Source organism: Melanotaenia boesemani, chromosome 17, assembly GCF_017639745.1.
Source record: "Melanotaenia boesemani isolate fMelBoe1 chromosome 17, fMelBoe1.pri, whole genome shotgun sequence".
In the NCBI taxonomy this organism is placed as follows: domain Eukaryota; kingdom Metazoa; phylum Chordata; class Actinopteri; order Atheriniformes; family Melanotaeniidae; genus Melanotaenia; species Melanotaenia boesemani.
This window is the reverse complement of record NC_055698.1, coordinates 16,898,727-16,917,972: the sequence shown is the minus strand read 5'-3', so window position 1 is coordinate 16,917,972 and position 19,246 is coordinate 16,898,727. Positions and strand designations below refer to the sequence as shown.

The 19,246-nt window shown below is 38.6% G+C and overlaps 2 protein-coding genes across 4 annotated transcripts; both read left to right on the top strand.

Annotated features, from left to right (window-relative positions):
* Positions 1-1,726: 1,726 nt before the first annotated feature.
* Positions 1,727-5,086, top strand: stmnd1 (stathmin domain containing 1). 2 transcript variants are annotated; one of them, XM_042012613.1, is made up of 5 exons: positions 1,727-1,924; positions 2,791-2,974; positions 3,078-3,211; positions 3,876-4,007; positions 4,102-5,086. In XM_042012613.1, exons 1-5 carry the CDS (start codon positions 1,826-1,828, stop codon positions 4,513-4,515), a joined length of 963 nt encoding a protein of 320 aa, XP_041868547.1. In that variant the 5' UTR covers positions 1,727-1,825; the 3' UTR covers positions 4,516-5,086. The 2 variants fall into 2 exon arrangements, with proteins under 2 accessions (XP_041868547.1, XP_041868546.1); XM_042012612.1 differs by having other exon boundaries at positions 3,066-3,211.
* A 1,598-nt stretch (positions 5,087-6,684) lies between these two features.
* Positions 6,685-17,535, top strand: rbm24a (RNA binding motif protein 24a). Of its 2 annotated transcripts, none has more exons than XM_041967361.1 (4): positions 6,685-7,200; positions 8,646-8,769; positions 8,959-9,013; positions 14,954-17,535. In XM_041967361.1, exons 1-4 carry the CDS (start codon positions 7,033-7,035, stop codon positions 15,300-15,302), a joined length of 696 nt encoding a protein of 231 aa, XP_041823295.1. In that variant the 5' UTR covers positions 6,685-7,032; the 3' UTR covers positions 15,303-17,535. The 2 variants fall into 2 exon arrangements, with proteins under 2 accessions (XP_041823295.1, XP_041823296.1); XM_041967362.1 differs by having other exon boundaries at positions 7,070-7,200; positions 8,382-8,769.
* The last annotated feature ends 1,711 nt before the right edge of the window (positions 17,536-19,246 follow it).

Below are 19,246 nucleotides of genomic sequence, written 5' to 3'. Positions count from 1 at the left end.
GAGAAACAAGTGTACAGTCAACTCATGAGTGACTTTGTGGCGCTCAGTGGCAACTTGAGCTCATCAAGTGTCCTCCTGAGATAACACCCAGTCCTATCTCACCATTAGAAAGAAGAGGAGTTGACCAATGAGAGCAGAGAACTGCTTCAGAACCACATTTGCATCCTGCTTGACAAGCTAAGGTCCAGCAGACAGAGCAATGTCTAGATATTCCCAGATAGATTGGCTTTTAGGATTTGAATTTTATTTTTGAACAATCCAACATAAACGCAGCACTACCAAAGATATGAAAAATGTCCATGCTTATATCCTCCTCTAATTTACCACTACAGCTAAAAAGCTCCAAGAGCACCTACACCACAGCACACGTGACTCTATGAAGAGGATGATCCATGAGGCAAAGGGTTAGTCCACTGAATCAAACAATGTTTTACACTGTAGCCTTAGATTTCTTCTTCTTTTCTGATCATTGATTTATTATGTTTTTTAAACCTTAAGATCCAGGATTAAATATCTGATTTGACAAAAGACATACAGATAGTGGCAAGTCAGATCAGGAACTGTGATTCCAGGCTGCATCAGGCCAGCCAATGCCTGGAGATACTCAACCAGGGACCCAGATATGAGCTCTGCCTGGACTGCTCAAGTGCTACAATGAACATGGTTGCAACTGGAGTGCTTGTTTCCAATGACTGTGGCTTAGAACACATGCATTTGCTTACTTTTCTATCTTCTGTGAGCTGTTCCATCAAAGACAAATTTCCACGGCTCTGCAGTGGACAGTAAAGTTTTTCTAAGTCTAAGTCTATGAAGGCACCATCAATCCTGAAAAGTACACAGAGGTTTTAGAGCAACATATCCAGACAATGTCTCTTTCAGGTAAGGCCTTGCATTTTCAGTAATACCATGTCAAACCACATAATGCATTCATCACAACAGCATGGATTTGCAGAAGAGTCCAGGTTGTGAAATGGCTAGATGACCTGCAGTCCAGACCTTTCAGCAATAGAAAGGTGATGACCCAGTTAAAATCCCATGTCAGACAAGAATAGGACAACATTCTTCTCCCAAAACTCCACCAAGTGTTTGAATTACTTCCCAAACATTTATGGGCACTTGTTAAAAGAAGAGGGGATGCTACACAATTGTATATATCACCCTGTTCCAACTGTTTTTTTTTGGACATGCATTGCTAGCATCAAAGTCAAAATGAGCTAATTAACATTTTCCCTGAAATGGTAAAGCTTATATGTTGTTGATGTTTAATTGGGAATAAAATATGGGTTAATGAGATTTGCAAATAATTGCATTCTGTTTTATTTACATTTCACATAGGCTATATCACAACTTGTTTGGAATTGAGGTTGCAAAAGTAATATTGAAAGCATAAGCAGTTTACTGTAAAGAATAGTATATAAAATGGTAAATTATTTTCCTTGAAATTTTAAATAACAAGCTAATATTAGCAATATGATGGTAAAGGCTCATCTAAAATCAACTGTTAAAACTGTAAACTAATAACGGGTAAATTTAGTCGGTGTTGAGGGCTACCGGATGGATGGCTTTTTTTTTTTTAAATACGGTTTAACCTGCGGTATCAAAGATGCCCATTACATTATGAGAGGTGTGACCCAGTGTTTTGTTTCTGCTTGTTCCTGGATGTCACCTCTTTAACCAGGTCAGATTTATTGTAGCAACGGGCCCTAGCAACGCGCCCGGTCCATGGAGACCAACAGTGTCCGAGTAAAGGAATGCAAGACGATATGAGTTATTGCACAGGCAGGGGTAAAATCATCATTCTAGTGTGTGAGTAAACTGTACGTTTATGACTTTCACTTCGCTTAGCTGTCTTGGAGTGAAGATGGGATGCGGAAGCTCCACATACACGGCGGTCCACCCGCTGACGAAGACGAACGAAGACCAGGTAGGCTCGATATCTCTCTGCAGCCACTTTTAGTCTGATGAAACTGTAGAAAAGAGGTCAAAACAGGCATATTTTACAGTGGAGTCAGTCTGGTAAAGCGTACAGCTACCCATCACTTTACAGTTATACTTAAAGTTGTTGGCCACATAGTAAAGTACATAATGAACGTCTTTGTATACATCACAACTAGCTGTCTGAATAGGTGTTACGCCAAAATCTGTAAACAAGTCAGACCTGATTGCTTTTAATCCCTTCTTAAATTCTATATATATATATATATATATATATATATATATATATATATATATATATATATATATATATATATAGACAATATAGACACACACAGACACAAGTTATAGTTCAATGTATCTACATTATTCAGTATCCTAGGTAAAACAAACATATTACAACAGAATCCATTTTCTGTCCCCAGTTACTAATAATTAACTGGAGTGTTTTCAGTTGAGATATTAATAGATGGAATAATATAGATTATAATATACAAATACAGCACTTCCCTGTATTTATTACTGCCAACTTTAATTAAATCTTATTGTTGGTCCAACTGTAGACAGTAAAGATTAAATTACGTATCATGTGTCAAAATAATACACTAATACACTCAAATGATACACTAATGGTCACTAATACACAATTACATCACTTTTGCTGCCTCTTGCCAGCCACTTTATTGCATCTGTTTAAAGTTTAAAGTGCTTTTTGTAATACAGAGATAATCTGAGATAGTATAATTAATCTGGTTTCATTATTGTTCCCAAGCTGCTGTGTTCATGGCAATATGTCACCACAATATATCACCATAGTGATTTTTGTACATTCATATTTTGGCTGTGTGGTACCAGGATGAAACAGGAAGCAAACTTGATGGCCGTGGAGACTCAGCTGTGTCAAAGGTGACTACAGACAGTGGCGTGGTAATGGAGAACAGAGAAATCTTGCCGCTAACTGGACCACTTCCTAGTAAACTCCCTCCTCTAACATCTGAGAGCATCAGAGAAAGTGAGGTGGAGAGAGTTACTCAGGACGGTGAGTATGAGCCTTAAAAGCTGGATGAGAGAATCAGACCTCATCACACTGTAGAGAGATCTATCTACATCTTACAGTGATTTGATTTCAGCTGCTGCTTCAGGTTTGCTGCAGCAGGAAAGCCCAGTAAAGGAACGGCTGAGGTCCAGTGATATCCTGGAGGAGTTGCTCAGTCACGGAATCATCCCAGAAGGACAGATCAGAGAGAAGGGCAGCGGGTCCGCCTATAGCATCGTGGTGGGTGTCTAGTTGATGTGAATAATCAACCAGTTATCCATTGCCGATGGAATTTCAGGTGATAGCTCTGCAGGTTTAGTATTAGTATGAGATTTAGTATGAGATTTAAGTATTATTATGAATCATTTAATTATATAAGATTTGAAATTACGTATGTATCAAATATATATGAAATATTTTAAATAAATAATTATTCATTAATCCCAGAAGGGAAATGATAAACGTGTTGTAATTTATATTATAAATGAAATTCTAAACATGCACCAAGTGTACACTGACAGAACACAGACTTTCATGAGCACTATTTACTAGATTTTAACCACATCGGCTAAAAGAAGGGGTGTAAAGAGACACACAATTATTATTTAATGCTATCTTTTTTCCCCTATAGTGCTTTGAGGTCATTATTTCTTTTATTATCAACTGCGCTGTCTTTTTTTGTCACACATGCACTAACAAGCTGCATCTTTGGCTGTTTGTTAACCCACCATTTAGTCCAATGAATAAAACATGCCTGCCGTTGATCCTCTCTGTCATCACAGTGATCTGCTTTTATCTTTAAATGAGAGATTGCTCCATCATCAGTTAAACAAAGAACATATACACATTAGAATAACAAAGTTGAACTAATTTAATAATATGTGTTTTCACGCATGTTTACTAGCTGAATGAAAAGGAAGGCATCATGCGAAGGCCTCCTGCCAGACTGGAGTCTCTGAAGGCCAAAAAGGCTCAAAGTTTCCACAGCAAAGAAGAGTTTGATCAGAAGATGAGGTTGGTTGAGGAGCGACGCAAGGTACAGTTTGTGTTTTTGTCTATCAACCCCAACACCTGATCTTTGTCACCATTCACACTCTATCTCACAAACTCATCACTTTACTCTTTTTCAGTTCAAAGAAGTTCAGCTTAAAACACGTTTAAGGACAAAGTCAGCACGTGTTCGTGACCCTGCTACCATCTCCAGCATTGAGGAGGATGACTCCTCTCTCACCCCTGTGGAGTTGCTACAATTGCCTCTCACCCCTGACCAAACTCCAGCTCCACAGCGCCGACACCAGATCCCCCGCGAGCCAGCTGAGGGAGGCGAGTGGGTTAGAGAGGCCAGATGTAACAGCAGGGCATTCCAAGAGGAGGACAGAGAGAACAGAAATCAAAGAAGGGAAGTTGCAAAGGATGGCGAGAAGGAGGAAGGCGAGGTGACCCAGGTGGAAGAGCTCAAGGCAGATGAGCTCTTCACTGTCTCTGGAGAGCTGGAGAGCGATTTCAGCTTTCAGCATCCAGACAACAAAGAGGAAATATTTTAGTTTGTTTCATGAATGAGCCAATAATGAGCACTACGAGGGGTTGAACAAAGAGGAAGGTAGCCAAAGTATTTGCTTTTGCACAGTTAAGTAGCCTGTTAAAACCTGTGAAGACAATGTGTCAGAAATGTATATACTGTTTGAGAAAATCAAAAGGCCTCATAGTTGAAAGTGGACTAACGTTACATTGCCTGTTTGCTGGAGAAGCTGTTGTTACAATCAACATCAACATCAATCAACAACAGCTCAGCTATCAGGAAAATAAAAATGAAGGTTTTCTTTAACTGCTATGTAATTTACCTCCGCTTGATTAAATATGATTTCATGTTCTTGCCAACAGATCAAACTGATTTCACTGAAATTTTTACACAGGGACCTGTGAAAACAAACCACAACATACCTTTGTGTCTAACTGCATGTGAAGGAAGCTCTTGTGTTAGACACAAGATGGCACTGTTTCAGAGGGTTACAGTTGTACACAACACCCAGAAGTCAGTGCATGTAATTTGTAATAAGCTAGGAAAATGTGTTTTTGTTTTTGGAAACGTTAGGAAATGTGATAAGACATGTTTAAAGGTGCATTCTTATAAATAAAAAGCTATTAAAGTAATTGTTTTCTGTGGGAAAAAAAGTCTTGTTTATATAATGATACAGTAAATGTGCTTGCTAAGCTCTTTATTCAAATCCCATAATTGGGAATTTTAAAAATGATCCTATGAACGACTGAAGCATCAGTTTTTTTCTATGTATTTTTACAGAATGAGGTTGAGGATGTGACCCAAGACTGAGTATTCAGCTTTTAGCTTTCCTCCGTTTGTAGAGTGAGCTAAATTCAAATGTATGACATGCACAAATTAAACTAAATGAACTTCCTAATTTGACCGTTTTTATGGGATTTTTTTTAACTACAAGCAGATCAACCTACCATAGAAACAGCAGCAAATTATGTTTCTGCAGAGGATTTCTTTTTTTTACACATTTTTCATGCCATGCAATTCAAAACTTTGTTCCCTTATAGATTATTATGAATAAAGAATAAATTAAACTTTTAGAAGGGCCTCCATATTGTTTACGTATGAAAAGCATTCAGACTAGTCAGCGTACTGTGTGTGAACAGAGACAATAAGAGTACGCAACCTGACCGGACCCCCATTGTTGAGCTCGAGAAACTTGATACAGGTCCCCCCTTTTTTTCAACGACTCTGCTTGGACATTAAAGGGCGTGTGGCTGCATTATTTAAAACAAGTGAACAGACACCACTTCATCAGGTTGGATTTCATTGTAACGTGAAGTCCTGTATAGCAACAGCTTACATTAAGATGGACGAGACAATGACTGTGGGCACGTGTTGCATTTTTATCTTTAAGATTTCAGGTTGTGATTGGGAATATTTAATCAAAGGAAGAAGATTCAAGGCAATTTGGTATAATTTGCTGTCATGTTGTCTTAATACAACACATGGCAACATTGTTTCCTCTGCAAATGTGACACTGCCTTTCTTGTAGGGACAGGTGTATGTAGGCCAGCAGTGAAGCAAGCTGTCATAAATGATTAACAGCGGAGTTCCCTCTCACATTACTGAAGGTAAATTACTCATCTTTGCTGTTCACAGGGAGATTCAGAAATCCAGCAGTATGTGTAAGACTTATAACTCCTGACAGTTTATTTGAATCATTAAGCTCAGAGTCAGACTCACAATTCAGTTAAACTCTATTTCTCCAGAGCTATCCCTGTTATATATTAATTTTTGAGCTTTAAGAGTTGACCAAAGAATCAAAGGAACTTTTAGCCAGATTTGACAAGCTTAGTACAATATTATACATTATCACACATAAAAACCTTATGGCTTGTGATCATTATACTATGATTAAAAAGAAAAATCTAGACTAAAAGCTCTTCTGGGGACAGCAGGATCAGAGTTCAAGTTACCCTGCTGATACAACTTTAATAACTTTGTAGGACTGTCTAGAATCGTAGCCTCAGTGCTGCACTTGTCTGTCTGCTCTGGCCAAACAAGCAACAGGTATGTGTTTTCAGTCCAGACAGTAACATATACCCCCCGCCCCCCAAAAAGTAGATGGTTGATTAAACCTGATTCCATTAACCCCAGCCCTGAATCTTCATGATGAAGAAGCTCCAGTCTTCTCGATGTGCAGCCAGGCTTCACAGCTGTTTGTGGCGCCGGTGGGCGGGCTGCACAGATGAACCAACAACTGGGTGGAGTTTGAGGCACCGCTTTTAGGAATGGGTCCCAAACCTATTTAGTTAGACAGCAGAGTTAAGGAAGGAGAGCTGGAAGCACCTGATGGTATCTTTGGGACAATCCGCTCCATGCCACTGCCTTTTTAACGGTCGCGAGAAAAATCTACCTCCAGGCGTCATCACTGTTGAGTTTTTCCTCTTTCTCCTCAGAAAAAGTTCCAGCTGATCTCTCCATCTTCACCCAAAGAGTTATCGATAAGGAGACTTTGCACTATTTTATTTGTAATTATTTCTATTTATTGTATTTTGCACTAACGATGCACACCACGCAAAAGGACACGACATACACGAAGATTTTCGTCGGGGGTCTTCCCTACCACACCACTGATTCAAGTCTCAGGAAATATTTTGAGGTTTTTGGTGAAATCGAAGAAGCGGTGGTCATTACCGACCGACAGACCGGCAAGTCCAGAGGTTATGGATTTGTAAGTATCACCTCATAATATCATCTTTACGCAGAAATTTATTCAGTCATTTTTGCGCGTGTAATTAAATTACCGTCCTCTGATTGAATCTGCCAATGTGCGCGCGTGTTTATGTCCTTTACGATATATTAACTAAGTTAAACTGAAATATCAGCCTTCGGTCACGGGGTGTTTATGTTTTGATAAGAAGGGCCCTCTTATATTTGTCACTAGCTTCTGTTGCAATCTCACAACTTGTTGCGCGCTGGTATGCGCCCTGACACGTTTCTCAGTGCGCTGCCCTCTCTCTGACAGCTGCGGTGGGCTGGCAGAAACCTCACGGCCATGTCATAATCTTGCAGAGCAGATTCAGAAAAGCGTCATGTTTTCATTATCTGCAAGGCGGCTGCTTGTACTATTGGAAAAACAACTCGCTCTAACTTGTTACAGACATTTCCATACTTTTTCTTTTTCCTTGTATGAGTACACTGGCTTGAGTAGCACCTTTGGTTCATTGACATAAACCAGATGGATGTAAATTCAAGAGGACAGATTTGTCCTTATTTAATCAAATCCTAAATAATTTAGTACGATTTACATGAATATTTTTTTTTACATATAATTCCAATTTCAAACATGGCATAGCAAAAGAAAATGCTGTATTTGTTAATTAGAAGCAACATTTCATTGTAAAACTAAACTGACTTGTTCTTCAGCCGCCTCTTAAAGTTCCTTCTCCACCACATCCATGGACTATTTATCAAGCTTTTCTTTATTGTCTTCTCATTGTTCTTTTAAGTTAACTAAAAAGAAAAACAAACAGCAAACACATCTGTTCTTACATCTGCAGATATGCCATACATTTGTCTCCAAATTCTTTAGTTATGGACAACCCTTGAACATCCATATGCACATTATTACACACACATGTGCCTTGTTATTGATTCACTTATACAAAGGCAAAAAGGGATTCATTGATAAATAATTTATGCTCTCTTATTTACTGTACTGGTTTCAGGATTAGATTTAAGTCCTGACTTCACCTTGACTCACACCCACTGTTTAAAATAAAATGATCTTCTCTGTAATATGAAATACAGTTTTTGCGGGGGAGTTTTAAAAAAGAGAGTTTATGAAGCTCTTAGTGGAGCAACCTTGTAATGGGAGCTTTCAGAAGTCATCTCAGCCTGGCTCTTTTTCAGGTTTCATCACATCCATGTGAGGGTGATAAAAGTGGGAGTTCTCCTGAGTGCTTGCCAGTGTTAACAGCTAGGACCTCCACCACACACACCCAAAGAAAAAAGACTCCACACACCTGCTTACAAAATATGTCTTCTCTGTTTAACCACACAAGCATGTATTTGCAATCAGTTTATAATAATTTGTGAAGGTGTGGACTCTGCAGGAAATTAAACTTCAGCCTTTCTTAAACAGCTGCCTCAGTGCTCTGTTTTTCATCCCTACAGGTGACAATGGCGGATCGCTCTGCTGCAGACCGGGCCTGCAAGGACCCCAACCCAATCATTGATGGAAGAAAGGCTAACGTTAACCTGGCCTACCTAGGGGCCAAGCCTCGTGTGATGCAGCCAGGTAAAGATAGCCTCATTTTCAACTGAGAGTTTATTTGCTTTGTAGATAATTCTACATCTGCAGATGAAGAAATAGGTTAGGAGGTCGATTAGAGAAACTCAATAAATAGTGTCAATAAAGAGCACATTTTTCAGGCTTAATTAGGTTCTTTAGTAAGATTTTTCTCTAAATTTAGATTTTATTTTGCAGGTTTTACCTTTGGTGTTCCCCAAATTCATCCTGCATTCATCCAGAGGCCTTATGGGTAAGGACTGGCGAGTTCACATGTGTTTTAGAGGACTGTTAAAATAAAACAGACTTAAAAACAGATTTAAATACAAAGTGACATTTCTGGTGTTTTATGTTTCATTTCAAAAGAGGAAAAAATTGTGATAGATGATAATCAAAGGCAGATAAAAAAAGGACTTAAACTTTCATTTTTAATCTTTATTTAAAGTAAGGACAGTTAAACTGCCCTTCTTGATTTTCCTGTTTTTAAAAAGTGTGTTTGAGTCTGTGTATATATAGCTCTGTGTGTGTGTGTGTGTGTGTGTGTGTGTGCTAAGTGGATTAAAGATGAAAACTTTCAGCCTGACTCAATGTTCTTTCTCTGGTCCGACAGGCTCGCTCTCGCTTAAGCTAACTGGTTTGTGGAATAGTTCTTCAAGCGTAATCACAGATCAGAGAAGGGAATTACCTGTAGACTCATACGCACACAAACAAGCTCTCAAAATGGTGATTACAGATGCATGTACGTGGGTTTCATTTTGACTTTTCACTTGTATTTGAATAGAACGTAGCTTTGTGTGCAGTTATGAAGTGGTGTCGTTAGCTAAACCGTGTGCTTTCTTATTTTAGTTGAAAAGAAGAAAAAAATGGATTGATTGAATTGTTGGGGTGTTCTTTCTCTTGTTTTGGAGGCTTGTCAACTTTGCTAAAGAGGAGCAATGCTTTTGTTTGTGTGTTTGTTTTTGTTAATTTTATTATTCCTTTTAACTTGTGATGTTGTCTAACAGGATGTGCTGTTTTATGTGTTTGTTTTTGTTTTGTTTTTTTGACTGTCTTGTTTGAGTGATTGGTGACTTTTCGGTTTGGAGTTTCATTTCTACCCACACTATACCCCCTTCCCCAATAGCAAAATCCATCACTGCTCGTCTGTCCTCAACGCATCATGCAGGTGTTTCCTCACAAACACAACAGAAACACATTTACAATAAACATCTCATTTCTGTCTGTAAAAAGTTGCTCTTTGTTCTTCTCAGAGTCTCATGGTTTGGTAGCACTTGAAAGGAGGATAAATGAATGATAAGCCTTTCAATTAGTATATGAGCTGCACATGCTTTTGCGAGTGCATCCGATTTAACTGGTACATATGGGTATTGGGGTCCCATTGTGTTTGTGTGTGTGCCTTTATGCATCCACATGCATGTTCATTCAGCTCAGCTCACCAAAGTCTCCAGTGTGACACAAACAAATGTCTGGATGTCTCTGTCTCTCTTATTCTCTCACAGCGAGCTTTCGTCACATGGGCTCGCAGAGTTAAGGAAAACAAGCGCGTCCATTGTGTCACACAAAAGCCCCGAATGCTGACGCTGCAGTCGCATGAAGCTCTGAGTTTTGTCTGTATTGGTGTGTGTTTTGGGAGGGAGGTACATCGAGGGTGTTGGCGCTGTCTCTCTGTCATATAAAAGCAGTGCAGTGGCCATTTAAACGGGGCCATGTGGGTGTTGAAGTAGGAAGGTACAGATTGTATATGCCGATTTACAGACATGTTACCCATCATACACTATATGAGGATCTGTCAGGAAATGTGGAAATTCATTGCTCACAAATGTATTGTCATCAAGTGCAAAAAAAAAAAAATCTGTTTATGCTACAGCTAACTAGCTAGTTTGTTACAAGGAGCATACATGATTCCAACCCTCTACCAACCTCAGGGCATCAAATACTCCAGTTTTGTCAGGTGCTCATACATATATACACGTGTGCTTTGGTTAGCACTGTGACACACTGTTAGACTTCAAATCAGGACGATAGGCTTTAAGTTGGATGATTTTGCTGATGAGGCCCAAGGTTGAGAGCAAATTTGAGAAATTACTTACTTTCTTTTCCAAAGCTGTTCGCTTACATTTTAGATCTTTACTTTAAAACTACTTGGTACCATTTAACATGTCATTATTATCATATATAACAGAAAAGACAGATATAATGTTCCCTCTTTAGCAGTTTATTAATCTATATTCACAAATAAACATCAAGCGCCCGGGGCCTAATGCTTGACAAGTTATAAGGATTTTATTAATGATCTAATGGAAATAAGGTGGCTTTACACTTGTTGGTAGCATCTCTTTCACAACATAACCAGCAATATGTTTATTCATTGTCCAAGGAGTGGCTGCTTTTGCAGAGTTAAAGGTTGTTGAAGTTGGTATAGGGTTATAGCTTGTATTGTGGAGCTTAGCTTGCACAGCAGATGGAGTAAAATGCTTTTAATCACTCAGGCACCACATACTTTCTCAAGACATGCCCTTGCCTTTTCACCAACAAATTACAAATTGTGTGAGAACTTCCACTGGGTAAATGTTCTACTCTGTGCCATCTTCCCAGTTGACTGACCTGCACATGTCCACTAACACAGTGGTTTTCAAACGTTTTGAGCCACGACCCCCACCCCAAGATAAGATGCAGTGGTGTTCACGACCCCCACCCCCATGCGACAACTTAGTGATTAAAATATAAATAGCTAAATTAATGTGGAATATTGCTAGTTACTACAAAAAAGTAATCTGAGCACTCTAACATGTTCCTTGGCAATGTGTTCTATCCAGCACTGATTATAAATGCCTGGGAAAGGATGGCAGTTGTCACACATAAAGTGTTGCCCTTCACACAGCAGGCTGCCACATGCACAATCAAATACAACCATTTATATTTAGCCTTAAACTTAATGACTGCAGGGTTTCATGAACAGGACCTTTCGATGAAAACACAGATGTACACAGAGAGGAACACTCGGACACACTAAAAGTTTCAGCATGCCTGCACAGATTGTTCACAAAGTTACTGTGACGGATTAGATTTTCTTATTTTATCACCATCTCCATGGAGAAGAGGAGTCATTTTGTTTTTAGAAGAACTGTAAGAGACTGGTCAGCCAGGGCTTTGCTCCACATGGCCATAAACTCCATTTATGCCATGTGTGAGCATATTTTTGCAAGTTTGTCTGGTACTTTGCCCATACAACTAGAGACAGTGCCAAGCACTGAGCAGAGAGTTTAATTTCAAGATAGGTGGAAAAGGGTGCGTATCACTGGAAGTCTATTTAAAAATATTTGACATTTAAAATCTGTCCAAGTCACAGCTCCTATCATCAACTTCATACAGCACAGAGGCAACTGATTTTGAAAATTGTGCAAGTGAAAGCTGATTATTAAAGTTTTCTTCCATAGTTGTTAGTGCTGTTCCCACAAGGCTGATTGAAAGGCCGTTAAACATCCACTGCCACAGGGAGCTCTTACAAACTGGTTTTCATAAACTCAAGCTGTTATGAGGCACAAAATGTCTTCACGCTTTTAAAATTTGTTCAGAGAGGCTCTACAGATGTATAGTGCATCTGTAGATTACATTTAGGTCCTAAACTGTAGTAGAACAATGTCAAGCAAAAAATTTTCTCAGGCATTGTGTTACTTACCAAAAAAAAAAAAAAAAACTAAATAAATGAGAAGTGATGGACGGCATAGTGGCGCAGTTGACTTTAGTGTAGCGGCCAAATTATGTTTGTATTAAAAAATTCAAAACATAAATGGCATTATAGCTAAACAAAGAAAAAGTCTTAACTGTATATTTAGATAATATACTTCTTGTATGACTCTTTCCTTTTAGTATTCCTTCACTGTATTGGTGTTATTTTATTGAAAGTGAAGTCTACTGTTTAGGATGGAGACTGTAGCAAGTCCAGCAAACCTCGATTGGCACTACATATGGTTACGGCACTATGTTCATGTCACAATTCAGGATTTTTAAAGCCCAATCACCCCAAAATGGTTTTATTAGTACCAAAAGCTTCCCTGACAACAATACTGAGGTTGTGTTTCTGAACAGCTCCACTCAGAAGTTTAGATATGGAAATGATGATTTTCAAATAAAAAGATAGGCTTGAGGCTTTTGGGGGGACTGGATGTTGTTCTTGTTCCCTTTTATTTGTCTTATATTTTTAACTTTTCACAACAGTTATATTTAATATATTTTGGTTTTCATGATCCCATTAATTTATAAATGGAAAATTCTCACTAAATTGTGCATCAAGGCATTGTACTGTTGGTTTTACATAAAATTTAACTGAAGATGTAATAATCCAGACCACAAACATTTGTTAACAATAGCTATGTCTAAAATATTAGAGAAAATGGAAATTAATTTTATTTTGTGTCAAAAACGTCTCTAGGCTTCAGAGTATGAGACTTTATTATTAACTAGGCCAGCTTTAGGGATGGTGTTCTCTACAGTCACCCTGAAAACCTGCCTGGACCTGCTGAGTTTCAGTAGTGCAGGTTTCAAAGGAGAATTTCGCCATCACATGATAACAGAAAATGTTGTTTCACAGAGTTTTACAGAGTTTTAGAGTTAAAGGTTTACTTCACTGAAGTAACCACCTAAATTTTAGCTACTGGTCTCCAAAAGCAGTTCTAGTTTGTGTGTGTGTGTGTGCATATACCTGATTTATGTGTTGATTATAATAACATCACGCTTTGTCCTTCAGTAACAGTGACACTGTTCTTTGACATGCCTTCTTTCATAGTTGTCACCTCCCCTGTTCATGTTTTTGTCTTTGAATGTGCTGTGATGTTGTAATCAATGTAGTTGAGATAAACTATTTTATTTTATTTTATTTTATTTTATTTTAAATAATTTTATTTTCCTGATGCCTTGCTGTTTTTCCTCTTTGCTTTATTGTTTTGAGTTGGATTGGATAGTGGAGTGCTCACAATAGGGTTGCCACGATAGATCCTTCCTTTCACTCTTTAGTGTTATTTTTTTTCTGTAACTATACTATTCTCTTTACTTCCAAACTCTAAAGTGACTATCAGGTTTCAATAGGTTTCCCTGATTTTCTTTTAATAGATTAGTGAGGCCTTTTTTTCCAAACACTTGTCTGTTGTTGTTTTGTTAAACTGATACTTCTTCCATTTTAGTTAAGTAAGTTTTAGTATAAAGCTGCCTTTTACTTAGAGGAAAAAGTCACCAAAACTTAAATCTATCCTTGTAGTTCAAAGTTGATGCTGCATGCCCTTCAAACGCTCCACAACTTTCCAACCATCCGATCTGTCCAACTGAGTTTCCAGCTCAAATAGAGTTTGTGGGGTAGGATAAGGCTATGTCATGGAGGGCAGAATGCGCTCATTGTTCAGAACTGTTTGTTTAATCGAAACATCCCTGTCAGTGCAGAGCCTAGTCCCAGCTGCCCCCGCTGCCTTCCCGGCTCTTTGTCCTGATACAGAGGGGGAAATGGCCAGCAGTGTCCCTTTTTAAAACTGTCCAGCTGTCAAAGTGGCAGTGACATTTTCACAATGCGTCCCGAGGCTCATCTCCTCTGTTCACACCCCCACCCACAGCCTGGCACTGTAAGCCAGCCCCCACTCCCACTGGCCTTCCAGCATGCAGCGACTAATAGATGCAGGTTACAGATCACCACTACTACCCTATTCTTCTTCTCCTTCTTCTTTTTTTTTTTTTTTTTTACTGAATCTCATCTCTTTGCCTCACTATTGTTCTGGTTCTACAATTGAAAATATAATTTAAGAAGAAGTGAATACATTTTTTTTATAGAAGGTCATAAAGAAGGCTACTTCATCATTTCTGCCAAATATATATATACCTGTTATTTTTCAGCAAATTTGAGAAGCCCAGAGATTAAACCGCTGAGTAAGTTTTACTTACCTTAAACCTTTCTTTTCACAAAGTTAGAGTCTATTTTGGCAACCCTATATTGTCCTAATTTCTACTAGCAGGCATTTCTTTGGTGTTCTTTAATGGTGAATTGGACTGGGTGGTGGGAGGGAGCTTGGCCGCAGTGTGTTGGGAGTTGGGTTTTAGGGTGTTTTTTGTTTTGTTTGTTTGTTTTATTTTTGGGGGGGATCTTGTTCTAATATTCTATGTTTGGTACTGAAATTAAACTACCTATCACATGTGTGTGCTTGCCCCACAGCATCCCGGCCCACTATGTGTACCCTCAAGCCTTTGTTCAGCCTAGTGTGGTCATCCCTCACGTGCAGCCAGCAGCTGCTGCACCTGCCACCGCTTCTTCCCCTTACATCGACTACACTGGCGCTGCGTACGCGCAGTATTCGGCTGCAGCCAGTGCAGCCGCTGCTGCCGCCTATGAGCAGTATCCTTACGCAGCCTCCCCTGCGACCACGGGCTATGTGGCTACCACTGGCTATGGCTATGCTGTCCCACAGCCTTTAGCCGCTGCAGCACCTGGATCAGCCGCTGCTGCCGCCGCTGCCTTCGGCCAGTACCAGGCTCAGCAGTTGCAAGCTGACCGTATGCAATAGCAGCCACTACAAGTGTTGGGCAAGAAGAGAAAGGAGGCCGACCCACGACCACAGCAGAGTCATTGTAAGGGGGCAATGAGAAGAAAGAGAGAGTGGCTTTAAGGGTGGGCATGTCAACAACTCCAAAGCAGAGTTGCTTTAAAAAGAAGATGATGATGGTGATGGTAGTGATGACAATGGTGAGGTGGGAACTTTATACAGTAATTTTCCAACTTGCTGTGCTTCAACCAAAAAAAAAAAGCAGAAAATGAAAAAAAGTTATAGAACAAATAATGAAAAATATTTACTATTATTTTTGTTGTTATTACTATGATTATTATTATCATTACTATTATCATTGTAGTAGAGTACTTTTTTCTAGAGGAAAACACAGGAACTAATCCCAGTGGTTGGTATACTGTAGGTGTTAAACTAAGCCTTTAAGTCCTATTGCTGTCTTTAATGTTAGTTTGGAAAAAAAAATGCCTTTTTTCACTTGTGTTCTACAAGTGTTATTTAATGCCCTCATAACATTTATATTTATTATTGTTATTATTACACATTGAGGGCTCTGCTTGTTCTTTTTTGTCTTTCAAAGTGCTTTTTTTTTGGAGTAAATATTTTCTGATAATCAGGGAAATGGAACCCTTTCCAATGTGTTAGCTATTGTTATGTGACCTCTGTCAGGAAGTCGAAGTGTCGTATCTCGTTGTGTCACACACATTTGAAGAACTACCGTTTTATCTTCCTGATGCTGAATGTCCCTTTTTTCTATTATTTTACTGAGTCTCAACCTCTTCACCTATGCAAAGTAAACAAATCACTACAAGACAAAAAAATACAAAGAAAAAAAAAAAAAAAAAAAAAAAAAAAACTCTGACTTGCCTCTCGGACTGAAGGGGGAGGGGGGTGGGGTGGTTGGAGAGTTTGACAAACAAAGCAAAAAGCACTGACAAAAGAAGAGAGGCTGGCTTCAGACAATGAGAAACACTAAATCTGTTGCTTTTCCACATTTCACTCACATGTATACATCCAGACCTGCACACATAGCAGTCAAAGACAAAGGCAGCACAGTCATGTATCTCTGTGATGGTGAAAAAGAAAAAGAGAGGTAGAGAGCAGCTGCTGGGGTGGTGGGGGGGGACAGAGCCGCTCCAGCGCCACACAGACGGATCACTCTGGAAAGAACGCATCACTTGTGCTCGTTTGTTGAGCTGTCACATTTTAATCCCTAGCCGAGCTCTTTGGGAACCAACTTTACACCCCCTCCACCCGACATAGAGCCCCACGGCGGGTGCCCCCCACTCCCCCTCCAGTCATTCAGCGCTGCTGTCAGCATTTCCACCTCTGTGCTGCTGCAGTCTGGTGTCAGGTAAACACTCACAAACACTTTCACCAAAGCCACCCCAACAACTGGCCTGCCTCATGTCTGTCAGGAACACCAGGTGGGGTGGGGAGGATGGGGGTTTACTCTTTGATGTTATGTCGTTCTGTGTGCCTTACATTTTTACAGCTATTTAAGAATTAAAAAAAAAAAAAAAAAAAAAAGAGAAATCTACTATTTAAGATATTTATTTTTGAGGGTTGACTATGTTGACACTCTGAGAGTAGAGACTTAGTGGCGGTACTGTATTAATAATATTATTATGTACTCATCTCAAGGCCTATATAAGTTATTGATTAGTTCTATTACAAGTATTATTAACATACTCAACCAAAAATGTTATTGTAGGAGTTATTTGAAATACTGTTATGTGCACTGTACTTTTTTATCTTTTGATTCTTTAGTACATGACATTAAATATTAGTTTAATGCCTTTTGTATGGAAGAACTTTATTTAAGTGCAACCCTGTTTGCATGCAGATTTTACTTCTGTGTTTAGACAAGAGGAAATAATAATAATTTTGACAAAAAAAAAGCAAAAATGCTGCTTTTCTCTACTAGAATGTATGGTTGTCGTCAAGGTTTCAGTAGCTGTGCTTCTTTTGCTTCATATACATCAGATGGGCTGTTTTACACTGTTGGGAATTTTTATACTTGAACTCTTTCTTACAAGGGAAATATGAAAAATAAATTACAAAAAAACTTTTTGAAGAAGCTTTTCGTTGTCACTGGATGAAGGCTTGTAAAATGTTGCTATTTAAATGCGAAGGTCCTGTTGATATTAAAACATTTACTTCAGATTTCCACAATATTTACTCAAATTGGAATAAAATGTTCTATATTTGAAAGAAAGAGCATGTTGGCATTTTTTTTTCATGAATTTCACTTTACTTTGTGTTTGTCCTGTGATCTTCCTTTTAGTTAATTTTTTTCTTCACACACACACCATATTGTTATACAGATCATGCCATGGCTTCCTTTGGTTGTTTTCTTTCCCTTTATTCCCTTTAACTAGTCCATTATATAATTAGTCCACGTTTTTTAAAATGCAGAATAACTGCTTCTAAACTGGCTTAAATGCCTAATTTGTAGTCCAGCATGTTACTCTTTTACATTTCTTCATCACCATATAATATATTAGCATATTACCTGCTACTCCACAATAACAGAGAAAGTTGTTTGTTTTCTCCAGGTGATGAGAACAAGAACAAATGTTGTTTTGGCCTGGTTATTTTTATAATTCACAAGAAACATTGTCTGCGGTGGGGTGGGAGTTGGTGTGAAGGCAGTGTCCGTGTTTTTATATGCCATACATGTATTTTTTGTACTTTCTCACTGTTTCAGCCCGCTGTTCCTCAAAACTATCCATTCAACATTGTTGAAAGTTTTGCAAAAGGTTCTCTCCAGATGATGTGTCAAGAACAAGCTGTGAGAATTCCCAAATCAGAACTAAGAAAAAACTTTTGTAATTTTTTTCACACAGTCCTGGAGGAGAGAACACGTTTCTCTGTTCTTGCAGAGTAAGAAGAGGCCCATATTCTCCACAACTTTTGGATTCTCAGCTGACCAATCAGAGCAGAGTGGGCCTTTTTTGTCTTGTGGGTGGTCTTAAAGAGACAGGAGCTAAAATGGAGTGTTTCAGTCAAAAGGTAATCAGAACTGTTGGAGTCACATACAACTTATATAGTAAAAGATAAAAATTTATTTAACATTTAAAAAATTTAACTTTTCTAAAGAATGGTCAAAGTAAATTTAGGGACACTCTTTAATATAATGCATATACAGTACTTAGTGTTAAGTATGGAACTCCATAAAATGGATGATCTATAATATTCAAAGTGAGCTAATGATTTTAGAAATGGTAAAAGAGTGAAATACTGACAATTAGTAAAACTAATATTTCTAAAATTCCTAACAGAATAAACAAGATACCAAAGCCTTTTTACTTAGAGCGATTAGCCAGACAGGAATGTCCTTTACCACCACTATTTTTTACATTTACAATAGAACCTCTGGCCATAGCTGTGAGAGCAAATATGGGAATAAGGTATCAGAATTGGAGGAAGAGATTTTCCTATTTCTTTATTTGCAGATGATATTATATTATTCCTGGCAAATTTAAAAGATCCATCTATCTATTTTCTAATCTCTTAGTCCAATTCAGGGTAGCAGGAAAGCTGGAGCCTATCCCAGCAATTAGCTGGCGAGAGGCAGGGTACACCCCAGACCGGTTGCCAGTCCGTTGCAGAATTAAAAAAAATACCATTTCCAATTTAATTAAGCATTTGGCGAATTCTCTGGATAAAAAATGAATAACTCTAATTCAGTATTGTAATAGGTTCACTGTTTTGATATTTCTTCATGCTTGTGTTGGTATTGAGGTCTGGCTGTTCTGTGGATGTGGGAAGGGGGATGTGTGAGAAAGAGCATACTGGAACTGTTAGCAGGGTGAGTTGTGGCTGAGACAGCACTCTGTTATTGTTTTCAAATAAATACCTGGAAGAGTTTTACGTTGTCTCCAAGTCTTCACTGAGGCAGCGGGCCATTATGGTATTAATGTTTCTTAATGAGGGAGAAAAGG

Bases quoted from the DNA above. Each gene is read 5' to 3' on its own strand.
- stmnd1 (XM_042012612.1), top strand. From the start codon at position 1,826: ATGACTTTCACTTCGCTTAGCTGTCTTGGAGTGAAGATGGGATGCGGA. The intron at 1,925-2,790 runs GTAGGCTCGATA...GTGTGGTACCAG, and splicing joins CGAAGACGAACGAAGACCAG to GATGAAACAGGAAGCAAACT. The intron at 4,008-4,101 runs GTACAGTTTGTG...ACTCTTTTTCAG, and splicing joins TGGTTGAGGAGCGACGCAAG to TTCAAAGAAGTTCAGCTTAA.
- rbm24a (XM_041967361.1), top strand. From the start codon at position 7,033: ATGCACACCACGCAAAAGGACACGACATACACGAAGATTTTCGTCGGG. The intron at 8,770-8,958 runs GTAAAGATAGCC...TTTATTTTGCAG, and splicing joins GCCTCGTGTGATGCAGCCAG to GTTTTACCTTTGGTGTTCCC. The intron at 9,014-14,953 runs GTAAGGACTGGC...CTTGCCCCACAG, and splicing joins TTCATCCAGAGGCCTTATGG to CATCCCGGCCCACTATGTGT.